Consider the following 16,057-nt stretch of genomic DNA (forward strand, 5'->3'; position numbering starts at 1 on the left):
GGAATTGGAAGAGACTTCATAGTTGCATTGTGGGAAGTGTAGGACTTTTGGAGCCTGACTTCATAGGGACCATAAGGATATCTCAGCCTGTTGCTTTTATTTTGACGATTCTTCTTTTTCAAAGTCCCCAAAACTTTATGGAAGTACAATACTAAATGAAGTACACATAAAAGCTGTAAACTTTTAGCAAATAGGCTAAAGGGGAAACAATCGGTATTGTTTCAGAGTAAAAAGCATAGACGCTATCATTTTCAATCTAGATTTAAGGAGAAATGCAGACAGACTGGCAGGCAGAGGAACAGAATTAAAACACACCCCTTTTACGCGAACTGACTTCCACCCTCCTCTCTCATTCCTCACTCACTCAGCGCTATCTGACGCTGTCCTTCTTCCTCACACACTCTCCTCTCGGAATCTTCTCAGCTTTTCGCTCCACACAAAACATGCAGGGAGGAGAGGAGGAGGAGAAAAGAAGAAACGCGTCGGAGGCGACAAGAGAGAGAGGAAGCAGAGAAAGTTGGTAGAGGAGCGAGAGGGCAAGGAGGAGAGGAGAGGGGTCGACCAGATGGGAGGAAGGAAGGAAAGGATCTCTCAGCGGGCTCAAGTGTGCGATTAAAGGATTCTGCATAAATAAACAAATATATGAATCAAAGCCTATAATAATAAAAAAAAAAGAGCAGTAGGCGCGCCTCCGCGTTGCGTGGACGCGGACAAGACAGCTGCGGTGCGCGCTAAAAACAGTCAAATCCTGTCTTTCTCTGTTTGGATTTTACTCCTCATGTTCTTCAAACTCTCGGCGAGGTTCACTAACTTTTGAGGTCAGTGTCTGAAAAACTTTCCCTCCCCTCGTCCTTTTTAAGTCACTGTCTCCCCGGAAAAGAAACCCCAGCTCCGGCGTGGAAGTGAAGGAAGGACGAGCGTTTTTTTGTTCCTTCCGAGGAGACCAGCTCGCCGTAGCCGGGGTTTAGGCGTTGGCACCCGGGCAGGGAGTCCCTCGCCATGGCCGGGGCCAAGCCGGGAGTCCACGCGCTGCAGCTCAAACCCGTGTCCGTCCACGAAGCGCTGAAGAAGGGGGGCAAATTCATCAAATGGGACGAGGTGAGAATGCAATGTTTGAAACTTGTTTTCTTCCCGGTCAGCACTTGTGTCGCTGTTAAAGCCTCAAAGTGAAACGAATCATTGTTTTCTGATCAAGAAGGGCTCCTGATGAGATCAACTTAGGACAGGAGACAGACAGCATGAGACATGACAGCCTGATTTGATTCAAGCCCACTGTTGTGAAGTGACACACAAGACGTGTGTGTGTGTGTGTGTGTGTGTGTGTGTGTGTGTGTGTGTGTGTGTGTGTGTGTGTGTGTGTGTGTGTGTGTGTGTTGGAAAGAAACAAACACGGATCATGTGTATAAGTAGCCTAGTGTACAGGTGTGCGCATAGCCTCACAAAAATGCGCTGTGTGTGTGTGTTTGTCTGATAGCCTACTGTGTTAGAAAACTCCCTTATAGTTGCCAGCAGTGCTTAAGTGTGTGTGTGTGTGTGTGTGTGTGTGTGTGTGTGTGTTGAATTCTTGTCAAGCCGGTTTTCCTCGGGCTCAGGTTCAGTTCAGACGACCTTACACCCTCCTCTTCCTCATGTTTCTCTCTCTGTTTGTACTTGCCCTCTTTATTCCCAGCGGAATAGAGAAGAAAGCACCTGCCTGAGTGCACCTTGAGCTGCGAATCACACTCTGAAATATCCAACCAGTATCCAGTATCCTTAACCAACATGTTTATCGTGTTGTTTTTGTTTCTATGACTATTTTAATCATTTCAGCACAAAGGATTTGCTCTATTTTTCCTTCTGCGTGTTTCTGTAGAAGCATGTCTGGCAACCCTGACATGCACCGGCCTGTGTCATTGACCAGGTGTGTGTGTGTGTGTGTGTGTGTTGGAGTTTTCTGAGACAGAGTGCAGGGCCATTTTGCAATCTTCCCCACAGAGTAAATAGGTGTGTGTCCATGTGTCTGAGCGGCCATCAATGATTAACTGAGTTGCTGACTGACCTAGGTCTTCCAACAAATGCATGCATGTGTGTGTGATCACAATATTGCCTGGGAAGGTCCATAGTTCCAATTAGGCTGTTATCATAGGTTTTATCATACTTTGCAGATATGAGGTCAGGTGTGGTCTTACATGCACACACACACACACACACACACACACACACACACACACACACACACACAAAGAAAAAACGACAACCCCAATGTTTAATATAAAACCATATGTCAGCAACAGAGCTTCACACACATTGTAATGATGACATGATATGTGTGTGTGTGCGCATGTGTGTGTCTGGCCTCAGAAGAAGGGTCTTGTCACGCAAACACTGCATACCAGATCCTTATGATTTCCTTTCTTTCACAGCCTCTCTCTCTCTTTCACACACACACACACACACACTCACTCACTCACTCACTCACTCACTCACTCACTCACTCACTCACTCACTCACTCACTCACTCACCTCTCTCTCTCTCTCTCTCTCTCTCTGTCTCTCTCTCTCTCGCTCTCTCTCTCTCTCTCTCTCTCTCTCTCTCTCTCTCTCTCAAAGGGAATTCCCAGGAAATGGTTATGCTGGTGATTAAGTGTGTGAACACTCAAAAACATGTGCATGCTTCCTCCTTGTATATCTTTCATCCCCTCTATTTGCTATTGCCCGCGTAAGTCAAAATATGAATTATGGAGTATATATGGAGAAAGAGAACACATCTGGGAGAGGAGGGGTGTGGGAGAGATGGAGAGAAGTAAAAATGTTTTCCAAAATGTACAGTTCATAAAATAATTACAGGAATGCTTTTGTATTTGGGGACAAGATGTCAAAGATGCTCTATTGTTAAACATCATTAAAACATAATGGCACCCTGGTTGAGATGGTACAGATGTCATCTCTAACCAGGGGCTGTTTCACAATTCAGGATTATACATCCTGCAAAATCCAGAAAACCATTTAAATGTGGAAGAGAAATAATGAACTAATGTACAGTGAAATGAGCTGTTCCAGGGTTTATTCAGTGCAGTTATTCAGCCAGCAACGTAACTGCTGCAACAACGATGCTTTTCCTGAATGTACAAGAAACTCACTGAAGAAACAGTATGTCCTTCTGTTTTGTCCCATAAAGCCATCTTGCAGATTTTCTGCCAAATCCATAACGTAACCTGCTGCATAAAAAAGTAAATTAGTCATCCAATTCTCAGTTTTACCATAATTGCATCGCAAATTTCTTTCAATAATGAAATGCGATTAAATGAATGACAAACGCTATTTAAGTCAGTAAGCAAGTTGTTAATATTGTGTCCTCTGGAGTCCAGCATCTTCTCTGCACGCCAAGATAGTGCACAAACAATTAATTATTCTTTGATTGCTGATCCACAGAAAATTAGCTGTCAGTTATTTATCAACATAAAATCCTTAACGTTCTCTGGTTCCGACTTTGCAAATGTGAGGATTTGCTACTTTTCTCTGTTGTTGTTGCATTGAGTGTTGTATGAGTCAGACAAAACGAGCAACTTGACGACACCTTGAGCTATAGGAAATTGTTTGCATTGCTTTTTTTTTTTACTGTTTTCTAATGTTTTTTAATGGACAAAATTGATGGATTAATGGGTGATAAAAATAATAGTGAGTTGTATCCCCACAGTGCAATTATCCAGCCAACATAGTAATCCTGCTTAGTGAGAGAGGCACATCTTCTAATAATCCTGTTTCTATTGTCACAAAATGATGCCTCCACTTCTCCCCAACAACTCATTGAAGAAACTGCATATTTTCCTGTTTTTCCCCAAATAATCAAATTTCTTACCGAATCCATAAAATAAATGTAAGTGTAAAGACAAGACTGTCTGCGAGTTAAGACTGCCAGTCCCAATAATCATCTTATAAGCTCACTTTTGTCATAATGATAATTAATGACTTGTATAGGTGAATAATTTAGAAAGCTCTTTAACACAGTTAAAAGCTGATTTTATGCTCCTGGGCTCCATCAAAATACTTAAATGGATACTTTGCCTATGTCAGTCCACCTCTGCATCGTCTTTGTGTGGGCAGTGTGTTTAGATGATCCGCCGGATGACGCAAAATGTGCCATTTCGCGACATCTGGTGGATTTCAGTAGATCTTGGCTGCTCCAAGCTCCGTGCACTGCAGCCACGGAGAGAAACACACACACACACACACACACACACACACACACACACACACACACACACACACACACACTTCATCTAAACACACTGCCCACACTGCCATGACACAGAGCTGGATTTAAATCTGCTAAATATCTCTTTAAGCATACTAATGTCTCAAACATGAGAAAATAAGAACTTGTTGACCTTAAGTGTTCATTTAAATTTAATTTTGTTGAAGCCTTTTTAACGAGGAAGTGTGTTGAGATGCACATTGAGATGTCTCTTTTACAAAAGAAACCTGGCCAAAACGGCAGCGTAGAGTTAACACAGATTCACTTAAAAAATACATTTGCAACTTTTCCATATAGCAATAGCATAACCCCATAGGGCCTGAGAGGCATTCATTGGAGATCTTGACTGTTTAATACAGTTGAATTTCTTATGAATTTTTTTTCTTAATGTCATTTTAATGCCTGGTGTTTCCATATCTTGTAAATTATTCCAAAGCCAGGGTACATGCAGTTTTTCACAAGTTCCTAACAGACTCTAGTGACTCTGAAGGTTATCCATATCAAATGAAGTATGAGTCAACCTGGCTATGTTATGCAGAAAAACTGAGAAAATGTACCCCAACCATGCTGCAGAAATAATTGTACCACAGGGAGTTGCATAGAATTTATTAAGGTTCATGTTTAAGATGTATTGATTATTACCTGGACATGTAATAAATCCACCTATTTTATTAAAGGAGCTGCTCATCTCAAAGCTGTGTTTTCAAAGTTTTCACATGGAGCTCCGTTAGCAAAGTGAGAAAAGAATTAGGACACACACACACACACACACACACACACACACACACACACACACACACACACACACACACACACTGATTCACACAGGGCGGAGAAGAAGGAATGCATTGCAAATTGACCGTCTTTCTTCTGTGTTTTGGCTTGTGTACACACGTGTTCTCATATGTGTGTATGTCAATGACTTCCTGTTCGAGCTTGTTGTAAGGCTCCAGAGCCAAACCATTTTCTTTCTCTCTCCTTCCTTCTCTGCCTTTCTCCGCCTGCTGCTGCTCCACCCTCTGCAGCCCGGCCACAATTCAATTTAGAAGAATTCCAACTGGAATTCAGTTAAAATTCCTCCTAAACAACCAATTAAGCAAACAGAGACAGACAGCATGTCTACAGAGCAGCTCTCTGTCAGTGTGCCGTAGAGCTCACAAAAGTCAAATACAAGAATCATCTTTACACCTCACATTTACCTACTCTGCACAGTGTTTAATTCAGATGGATTATATTTGCACCTGGTATTCAGGTTCAGGATATTGAATGAATATATATATATATATATATATATATATATGATATCCTGAACTAGGGCTGCACGATATGAGGAAAAGCTGCGATGTGCGATAACATTGTTTAATATTGCGATGACGATATGACTTGCGATAAATATTCAAATGTGAATGTTAGCTATACTGTTCCCATGTCTTAGTGCTTTAATAGGTTCTTTGCGAACCTAAACATTGAATAGCCTATTCCCACTGAATAAAGAAATCAAATAGATAATTTTTGACATGCTTTTATTGAACAAATTACACATAAATGAGGCATTATAACTATAAGAAATTAACGTTCGACGAAAATCTTTTAAACTGACCTTTGTTGATCTGAAATGAAGACAGATTCAGCAACTGCACGGCCTATTTCTCTCTTAAAATGTTTTCAGAAACACGTTTCGGGGAACTATTTTAGTACAATATGAGATCGTATTCTGAACGAGACGCCATGACAGTCTGGCTGTGAATTTCCGGAGAAAAAAGAACCACGTGACGCGTTCGTCCAATCAGCTGCCGGTTTTCATTTTCTGTGAAATAATCAGACTGTTAATGGAAACAATACAGAGCAGCGCCGCCTGCTGCTATGGAGACGTGTTACGCTTCGCGTCGTCTCAGTGTGTAAACTGTTTTCCCTTATTCATCGTGTCAGGCTGTCTGTTGCGATGTGTTCATCGCGCTAGTTCATATCGCGATGACGATTAAAATTCAATGTATCGTTCAGCCCTATCCTGAACGTGAATACCAGGTGCAAATATAATTCATCTGAATTAAACACTGTGCTGAGTAGGTAATTGTGAGGTGTAAAGATGATTCTTGTATTTGACTTTTGTGAGCTCTACGGCACACTGACAGAGAGCTGCTCTGTAGACATGCTGTCTGTCTCTGTTTGCTTAATTGGTTTTGTATATGTGTTCACATTGCACAATAACAAGCAAACCATGGCTTATAAGCACAGTCACATTGAATCACTAGTTGCTCATTAATTGGACCAAGGTTTTGGAACGTTACGGGTTTGGCTCCAGTTCAAAATGCCTGTAATTTCAGTGAAGCATAACAAACAAAATGTTGCATTTCAAGGTTGTTTCCTGCAGTTTGTAGGGAATATCAGACCTTACAGACCGCACCGTAGTTCACTTTAAAATAGCTCAGAAGTATAATCTTGGCAACAGTTAATGACATAAAAACACTTGTAGTAGCTATTGTCCTCAGTGTTTATCACTACTGTGTTGCCAAACCAAACTTGAAACCTGATCCTGACTAGGCATTTTTGGATCTACTCTTTTGACCACCCCCATCTAGTTTGAAGCGCCTGCCCACATGTGCATTTTAAATTATCCATGCATGAAAGTTATTGTCATTCTGATAGTTTGTCGGAATCAGCCAAATATCTACTTCTCAACTACCTTAGAATGAGGTTTGGATTAGAGCTGCACAATATACTGTATCATTTTTTTTTTTTATCGTCATTCTAATATCAACTGGCGCAATATACATATCAGTAGGAAACTGCACTTCAAAATGTAACTTTTGAATCCCTTTTAGTGCTGCTCTTTATATTCAATTCAATGTTCAATTTGTTCAGTAAAAGAATGTTAGAAATTATTTCCTTTTATTTGTTTTAAATTCAACAAGTAATTTGTTGTATTTTAGAAGAATACTAAAAGCACCAGAAATGCAGAACTGAGTACATTGTAATATGTTATTTGTCGCAAGTAATATCGTCTTCGCGATATTCAACAACGTTATCGCATATTTTGCTCATATCGTGCAGCCCTAGTTTGGAGGAATGTCACTGCATCTGAGTCAATTTAAACCTAAAGTATGGTTTATCAAGCTCTACCGCAGATGCTCACGCAGGTTGTGAAAGGAACAGTTTGACGTTTTGGGAAACTTGCTTATCCACTTTCTTGTTGAGAGTTTGATGATAAGATCATTACCACTCTCATGTATGTATGGTAAACATAAAGCTGCAGCGAGTTAGCTTAGCATCAAGAATTGGAAAAAGGGTTCAAACAGTTCATTTTAAAGCAAATTTGCGCCCAGATTTTTGCATATATGTGGACATTTGAAGACAAAGCTCATAGATTATTATGTTACATCGTATTTGTTCAGTCGGCTCAAACATTACAACTACTAAACTAAAAAAGACCAGCTGTTTCCCCGTTTCCGGTCTTTATGCTATTAAGCTAACAAAGTGGTAACAATCTTCTCCTCTAACTCTCAGCAAGAAAGCGAATGAGTTTAAGGGTGCCATTGTTAACCTCAGTACCAGTTTAATGTTTCCTGGAAATCCATTAAACACTGCCTGACTAAGGTTTTATTCTAAGGCTGACGAAACATTTTCTTAGAAGTTTTTTTTTTGTTGTTCCAACACTCATGGGGTGACTGAAATCTTTTTTTTTTCTGTAAGTGTTCTTCCGCTGCATGTTGAGACTTGCCATGCACCTCTTTTTATCTTCGTGTTTTTTTTTTTTATTCCAGCTTGGCTTTGGCAAGTTCTTCATAAACAGTCACTTTATATTACAACATGAAATGTTTTTATGATGCCACAGCAGCACTGATGAAAAATGTCCACTGGAGCAGCCTTGAACGATCATTGCTCTCCTAAACTAAGATAAATAATAAAGATATTTTCATAACTGACTCTGCACCGCTCACATTGGATTACATTGGATATATGATATGTTGAAAGTCCTAACACAAGGCGAGATGGTTTTGTAATGGCTTGGAGAGCGTTTGACAGAGAGATGTGAGATATGACAGCCAATACATCAAAATGAAACCGTTTCTATCCTAAGAAGTCGATCTCTTTTGCAAGCAGAGGTGCTGTGTCATTGTTACTTGGGAAAACATAATGCGCTCCACTTGTTCCTGTGTGCCTGTATCAGAAATATGGATGATTCAGTTTAGCATTCGATTGACGCGTCAAAGCAACGAGCCACAACTTGTCATTATCAGTCAATGAGTACATTTACATGCATACCAATACTCCTCTATTATTCCGAATATGACAATATTCCGAATTTGATACAGGTCATGTAAACAGCATATTCCGGTTGGATATTCAGAAGAAGGCCTTTTTCCAAATATAGCATTTTCCAATTAAGACATGTGGGCTATTCCTGTATTATTCAGGTTTTAGAGGCATTCTTTGGACATGTATACAGCGCATTCGGAATATGCGTCTCAATCTGGGTTTTTACCGCAGGCTTACAGTCAGCTCTGTGCGTTGCTATGGTTGCTGTACACAAACCAACCAGCCAACAGTTTGCAAGGCTGCAGACCCGATAAGAAGGAGAAACACAGCTTCTTCTAAACATTATTAAAGACTTGGATATCAACAGGTTTTTGGACATGCGCACACATCGCTACGCCGACCTTTTCTAAAGGTGGTTGAAGGAATAAAAGAGGGACGCTGTGTTGGCACGGTCCAACAAGTCCTCCGCCGGTGGAATACTTCGTATTTTGCACGGCTACATGTAAACGGGAATATTAGTGGAATATTCACTTTCATTAGCCATGTAAACAGCTTAGTCAGACTATTGTCTTTTTCGGAATAAGGGCAAAACCCCGGAATATTTTGAGCACGTAAACGTAGTCAGTTAAAGGGTAAATGTTTAGGAGATGAGAGTAAGAGGAGGAGGAAGAGCAGGCTTGTGGGAAGGTCTGACGCAGTGCCGAGAAACACTGCTGACATCCTGACAGAGTGGTGAGAAACGAGGGATGGAGGGAGAGAGAGGTGGAAGGTCAACCACAGCCACATGTTAAGTGTGGGACTGACATCTGGACTGCTCCATCTCTACTCCTCCTCCTTCCACTCATGCAGCCTTGTTGCGCCTCTGTATCGTATATGCGATCTCTTCCCCATTCTTTCTTTTGCCATCTTTCTATCACTCTCTCTTCCTCCTTCTATTAGTCTCTGTCTGCTTCCTGTCTCTTAGTTTTGTTTCCCCTCCTCTTTTTTTCTTTGTCTTGTCTTCAGTTTAGATCTCTGTCTGGTCTTGTGTAATAATACTACTATGCTTAAAGGACAATTCTGGCACAAAATGAACCTAGGGGTTAATAACATATGTGTACCCAGTCGACTGTTCTCTGGGATATGTTTTCATGCTAATCGAATGTGTATTTAGCTTGAACCAAGCTAGCGCGAACTGGTGATTAGCTGCTAATGCTACCTTTTGGGGCAGAGGGTAAATCGCTATTTTATACCACTAACAAGGCTCAAAATAGCACCACACGGCCACGGTAGCATAATGAGTGTCCCTAAATGTTAACTGAAGCATTGAGAACTTTGTAAGTGTACAGACAGTTTATTAAAAAGATAGATTATAAAGACAGTAGCGTTCATTTTTACATGCGGGCGCCATCTTGGAAAACAGTCACGATCAGTCGAACGATATAATCTATCTTTTTAATAAACTGTCTGTACACTTAGGGTTATCCCCGTTAATCGCCGGTACGCATTCGCGGTAGAGTTGGTAGAGGTCTTTTCGTCGTCGTTGAAATGGTTTAGTTGGCTAAAAGTAGTATTTACATAAATTAAATTTTGGGAGACAATTAAAATTGGAGGATTTTATGTCACACACCTTTCCAATGTCAGAATTGGGGAAGCGTGTGTAACTTTCCAAAACTGACAATCTGACATTCACCCTTACTTCATGCAGCGATTGGCCATGTTTGTGGAAGTGAGAAAGTAAGCAGGGCTTGAATTTCTATTTCAAGCTCTCTTTTTTTTTTTTTTTTTTTTTTTCAATCTTTACACAACTATTTCTCTCACTTGTCATATTTATAACCAAGTGCAACACTATGAATGACTTCCAGGAGAGACTGTCTGCAAATGCCCATCCTTATCCTCATATTTAGATATTGCATCTCCCCCATCTTTAAGACAACCGGCTTTTCACTCACTGCCTTTGAGTGTGGCCTATACACAGGGTGCAATTTGTGTTTTAACCACAATATTTTTCCTAAACCTAACTAGTCGTTTTGTTGCTGCATTTGTCATCGCTGCATGACGCTAACTTCTTCTGGTTTAACTCCACTACCACGGCCCCTGAAAGGTTCACATTCACCTATTGGCGGCCAAACAACTGCCGCTGGTAGCCAGCGTCCCGGAGCTCTGTTGGCTAAATACAATCAGTGTGTTCACATTACAGCGCTTTACTTAGTTTAAAATACTTTTTATTTTCGGTATATAATATAGGGCCTATGGTCTATTGGTGAAGTAGTATTGATCACTTTGAGGGGGGGGGGACACATTTTGTCCCCGCCGGGGATAAAAATAATTCAGCAGAAAATCGCACAAGTATAAAAATGTTGGATTTCCGACATGGTCGTTTTGAACTATTTCTGATCAGGCATAACCCAACCTTACCCCTTGGGGTTCAAATCAACAACAGGACAAGGACAGGATCAGTACAGGAGAATGTGACCTCCTGTCTGAAAAAAAATCTTGCCACTTCATTTAACTTTATGCAACCTGCATACACTGGGGTCTTGTTCAGTCGTTAGAATGCGACAGGGTTAGCGGCCCATTTCCTGAGTGGATGTTGAATCAGATGAAGGTTAAATGACCCCTGTGGAGAAATTAGGTGCTGCAGCACCTAGTGTACATATGTACTAAAAGTTATGGAAGAAAATCTAACTAACCAAGAGTGTAAACACACCTACAGTAGTATGTGTATGAATAAATCCATCCACCACATACCCTCTACCACTCTACTAAATATTAACTTTATTGACCTTCTTTTTGTATTATATTCTATAGCTAATTTTCCCTCTCTGGCCCCACTCTTTCCTCTCCTCTCTCTCATTTGAGTCCAAAGGTTACCTACTGTCACCAACTTTTACCACGTTGCCAAAGCCGCAGCTCAGACGCACTCACACTGAGTGCACACTGGCCCTCTTTCTCACACCACTCCTGCAAGAACACACACACACACACACACACACACACACACACACACACACACACACACACACACACACACACACACACACACACACACACACACACACACACACACACAGTATGACAGACCAAAGATGCAGCCACTTTTTATCAGTTTCTCTCACTAATGGCTTTCTCCTGATTCACATTATACAACTTACACACACACACACACACACACACACACACACACACACACACACACACACATTAATTTGTGGTCTGGACAGTATGTAGGAAGAGAGGCAGAATAGATTGTGTGTGTCTCTTTACATGCCCTTTTTTAAGTGGGGCTCATTAGCTAACGTCTGTCCATGTAAGACCTCAGAGGGTGGTCCGTCCACTGAGTGTGTGTTTGACATTATGGTCAGGTAATGATGGTGTTTGTCAGGGTCAGGGCATCTGGAGGAGGTCTGGAGAAAGAGGTGTAGTCTTCAACCAATTAAGGAGGAAAAAAGGACTCAAAGTGTTGGAGAGAGAGAGTAAATTGAAGGGATGATTGACATGGAGGGAAAGACAAACATGAAAGAATGAAAAGAAAGAAAGGAAGAAGGCGAGACTTCAGAAGGTTCCTACATATGGCAGTTAATTAGGGAGTGGAATGAGGTCCTATTATAGACCTACCACCCACTTGCACACAGAAAACACACCATAGGGTGCATGTTTACGGTAAAACACACTTTTACAACAAAGTTTTGTTGTCATTAATCTGTTGATTGATTTGATTATTCATTTGATCTATAAAATGTATAGGAAAAGTAGTGAACAAATGGCCATAGAATTGTGATGACGTCATGTTCAATTTATATGAATACAAAAGATAGAATACCAGCAAATCTTCATGTGTTATAGCTGGAAGCACATATTTGACATTTTTGCCTGATTTAAACGGTTAATTGATGATGAAAAGAAACCAAATAAAATAATTGAGTGAATAAACATGGAAAGATAATTTATGGGAAGAAACAAGAGAGAAAGACAGAGTGGAGTGTAACAGATGTGTGTCATGGTGAAAGGAAGCAATTGCCATGTATGTAAAACTCAACTCAGAACATGCAAAGTGTGTGTGTGTGGGGGGGTGTGTGTGTGGGTGTGTGGCTCTAAGGCTATATGGGAGATGTCATGGTCACATGAGCCTATAGATCACATTCCTCTTGGTAAATTTATATTTTTGTGTCCGGTCACAGTGGAATTCCCCATCGATACTGCAAAGTGTGTATTGTCGAGAGAAGAAGAGAACTAGTGACATAAACTGAGCCTGTTGTGGAACGGTTGAGGATAAACCGTTTAATGTGTCAATTAATAAACAAATTTAAGAGAAGGAGACACCTTATTCACCTCATTTCTACGGAGGCAATTTGAACACTTAGGGTGGGTGCCTGAAACACCTTGAATATAAAATGTACCTCAAAACACTGTACTACGCGCACCATATACACATTCTGTTTAACAAATTTGAATTATTTTCTTCAAAATAGCAATGCCTTCCATAATGTATTCATCCAACATTATAAAGATAATATTGCATACATTATAATGTTGCCTAGCAAGGGTAATGGAGCATGAAATGGCTGTAAAAAATGTAATGTGAGGGTGCTCATTCTGTTCCACTTACAAGCCGTCATCACCATTTTTAGATTGAAGTCAGTGAAGTTGAATGGAAACTGGCAGAAAACAAAATGTAAATCTGACTCTTGAAGTAGAGTGGAGAACTTTCTAAAATGGATTAAAGTGAAATTTGTGACTGTCAATGCATACTGTGGATTTGGATGTGTGGTTTTTTTTTTTGTGTTGACCAACTGCAGCAAAGATTACCTAGAATTTTCAAACAACAGTCTCATTTGCCTCCATCGCCCAAGCCAGGCATTTTGATTTGCAAATGATTTGCATTATTTCATAGAAAGCACGGTTGTCTCTGCCAAACAAGAATGGGCGTTGGTTATGTTTTCAGCACTTTGACCGTGGTAACAACATTCTTCACCTTCCCAACTGGCTGTTTCCAGTTTGTGTTGTAAATTACGTTCTGTTGTCTCACAAAGTCAAACCTAGCAAACCAACAACAAAAAGGTGCAAATATATGCAAGCTCACAGGCTTCACTGCAAGTTAAAGAACTGCTCAGTGTTGACATCAAACCACCAGCTGAAAAGAGCATCTGACATCAGGTCACAGGCTCTAGATGGTAATCCCAGCGTGAAATTGGAGTTGTACAGTTTTCCACTGATTCCAGTGAGTAAACACAGGTCACAAGTTCAGTGATTTATCGTGCAGTCGGCTTCACATTTGAAGTTAAAGTTAAGCTGTCATATGAAAGCACAGGAAGACATCCTGATAACTTCCCAGCTGGTTGGCGCTACAGAGCGTCTTGCTGTATAGAAGTAGTCTCATAATCACTCAGTTAGGAATGCCCTCTTTAAAAAGACTACATTTACTGTGGCTTATTAAGGTCTCATGATGTGGTTGGACTTTGATCTCATGCTCTCTTCTTCTACTCCTGACCTTTTTGTTTCCTTCTCTTTTTCAACCTCAAACCTTCCCCTCCCCCCCAATCCCTCTCCTATCCATCTTTTCTCCCATTTTTCTCTCTCTCTCAAACTCTTCTCTCCTTTTCTCTCTGTGTTCCTTCTGTCCTTCTCCCAACTCAAACATTCACCTCTCCTGCACTCTCCTTCTCCGTTAGCCGACTTTGGAGCCTAAACTCAAGGTATGTTCGGCTTAAAATGCACTAAAAACGTGCATTTCCTGGGAATGAGACAAAAGTTAAAGCTGAGGAGACTTCTTTAAGGAATAGTTCAACATTTAGGAAAATACACTTACTCGCTTTCTTGCGGAGAGATAGACAAGCATTATTAGCTTAACGTGAGCATAAAGATGGGTAAACAGATAGCCTGGCTCTGTCTGAAGATACCTGTTTTACAACCTAGCAATGTTTTGTATCCCTCTATTTAAGCCAAGCATGATCATTGTGAGTATATACGTATATGAGTCAAATAGTCCTTTATGGAGTCTTATGAAGTGATAATGTAGCATTAAGTAATTTGCTTACTAAATTGATAAATTGATGTATATAAATTCTTTTATGCTAGATTGTTTGTTATGCAGAATTTGAAATCATGAATCTTGAATAATTATTCAAATATTCAAAAAATGTTACTTTCATGTGGTAAACATGAAACTATTAGTCTACTGGAAATCCCTATACGGCCCATATGAAACCCACAAATGTTTTCTATTAAATTTTATGATTGGAATGTCATTTTTAGGCCTAGTGGATGAAATTAAGCTTGGTTGCTAAACGTTGCATGTTGGGCAATTTGAGTAATTAACATAATAAGTTAATAAAGGTTAGACACTGCAGGTGAATAAGGTATAAAATGTAACTAATAGATATCAACATGAACCTTTCCCAGTTGATTACTTACATTAAGACAATGTTGGTATCGTTATCTGAAAGGTTATGTTTAAGTATGCAAATGAGGCATTCTCTTATTGAATATGCGTATATTTGCATACACATCCATCGGCTTAGTTAAAATCATATAGTAGTCTTTGGATTTGTTCTACTTCATATTAGGAAATGCAGTTTGTATGTGGTTAGTTGTTAGTGTGTTGCGTTTCTGTGAACTTACTGCATTTCCTCTTATAGTATGTCAGTGGGAAAGTTTGTGTGGGTTGCCATGCAGAACTTTCTCTCTCTTCCCATCTAATGGCGATGATGATGATGCTGATATTGATGCTCATGATGACATGTGTACATGAGTCATCTGTCACTGCAATAACAAACAATCTGGGTCATCATCGTTGTTTCCCAGGATGTCTGGACAGTATGTTTGTCTGTTGGACCGGAGTATGGCCGCTTACCACTGTAATTACAGAGGCCAGTAGATGTGTGTGTTTACGTGTGCGGTCATGGTATCTTGCGTATAACCCCATAATGATGATGCTAATGACATGTTGATGCAGGCTTCCATCTTCATGCTGGCAAAACTGTGTGGTTTTTCTGCATCAAAACAGCTGTTGCACCACACATGCACAGAAACACACAATATCCCTGATTGTCTACATTTCCATAATGCCAAGGCACCATACAACGGCAGGTACAAGCAGGTACAGCTATGGCCACATCCATAAACAGCTTTTTTCATGTAGTTTTCAAAAACATTGGCTGTTCAGTTCGGAAACAAAATTATGGTTTCATACATCCTGGGTCTTATTTTCATAACTTTGGCTAATCGGAAGTATCACTTCTTTCAAAAATTTAATTTCAACAAACCAAACTGACGTGTTTTTTTTTAAATTTTTGATCCAGTTCAAATGCAACCCACGTAGCCCTGTCCTAAACTACGACGGCCTATTAGGGCCATTCTAGGTAGGGGAGAGAAAAAATATTCAAAATATCATATCAAAATTTTCGAGATTAGTTGTAAATCCATGAAAAAAAACCTTGGATATTCTCCGAGATTAAAGTGGTAAATTTAAGATAAAAAAATAAATAAAAACAGTTAAATTCCTACAGATTGAATGACTGTTTTTCTCTAATGTTTCGTACAGTAGTTCTAATTTTGAATGAAATGTGACAACCTTAACATGTAGTC

At 40.1% G+C, this 16,057-nt stretch overlaps 1 protein-coding gene across 1 annotated transcript in view; it reads left to right on the top strand.

The window, feature by feature from the left end:
• Nucleotides 1–353: 353 nt before the first annotated feature.
• Nucleotides 354–16,057, top strand: part of plcb3 (phospholipase C, beta 3 (phosphatidylinositol-specific)) — a 54,220-nt gene continuing 38,516 nt past the window's right edge. Inside the window, exon 1 of the mRNA XM_031285005.2 lies at nucleotides 354–1,098. Coding sequence (XP_031140865.1) covers nucleotides 1,000–1,098 — 99 coding nt within the window. The 5' untranslated portion in view covers nucleotides 354–999. The remainder of the gene's footprint in view (nucleotides 1,099–16,057) is intronic.

The sequence above is a fragment of the Sander lucioperca genome, chromosome 17, assembly GCF_008315115.2.
Source record: "Sander lucioperca isolate FBNREF2018 chromosome 17, SLUC_FBN_1.2, whole genome shotgun sequence".
Classification (NCBI taxonomy): Eukaryota; Metazoa; Chordata; class Actinopteri; order Perciformes; family Percidae; genus Sander; species Sander lucioperca.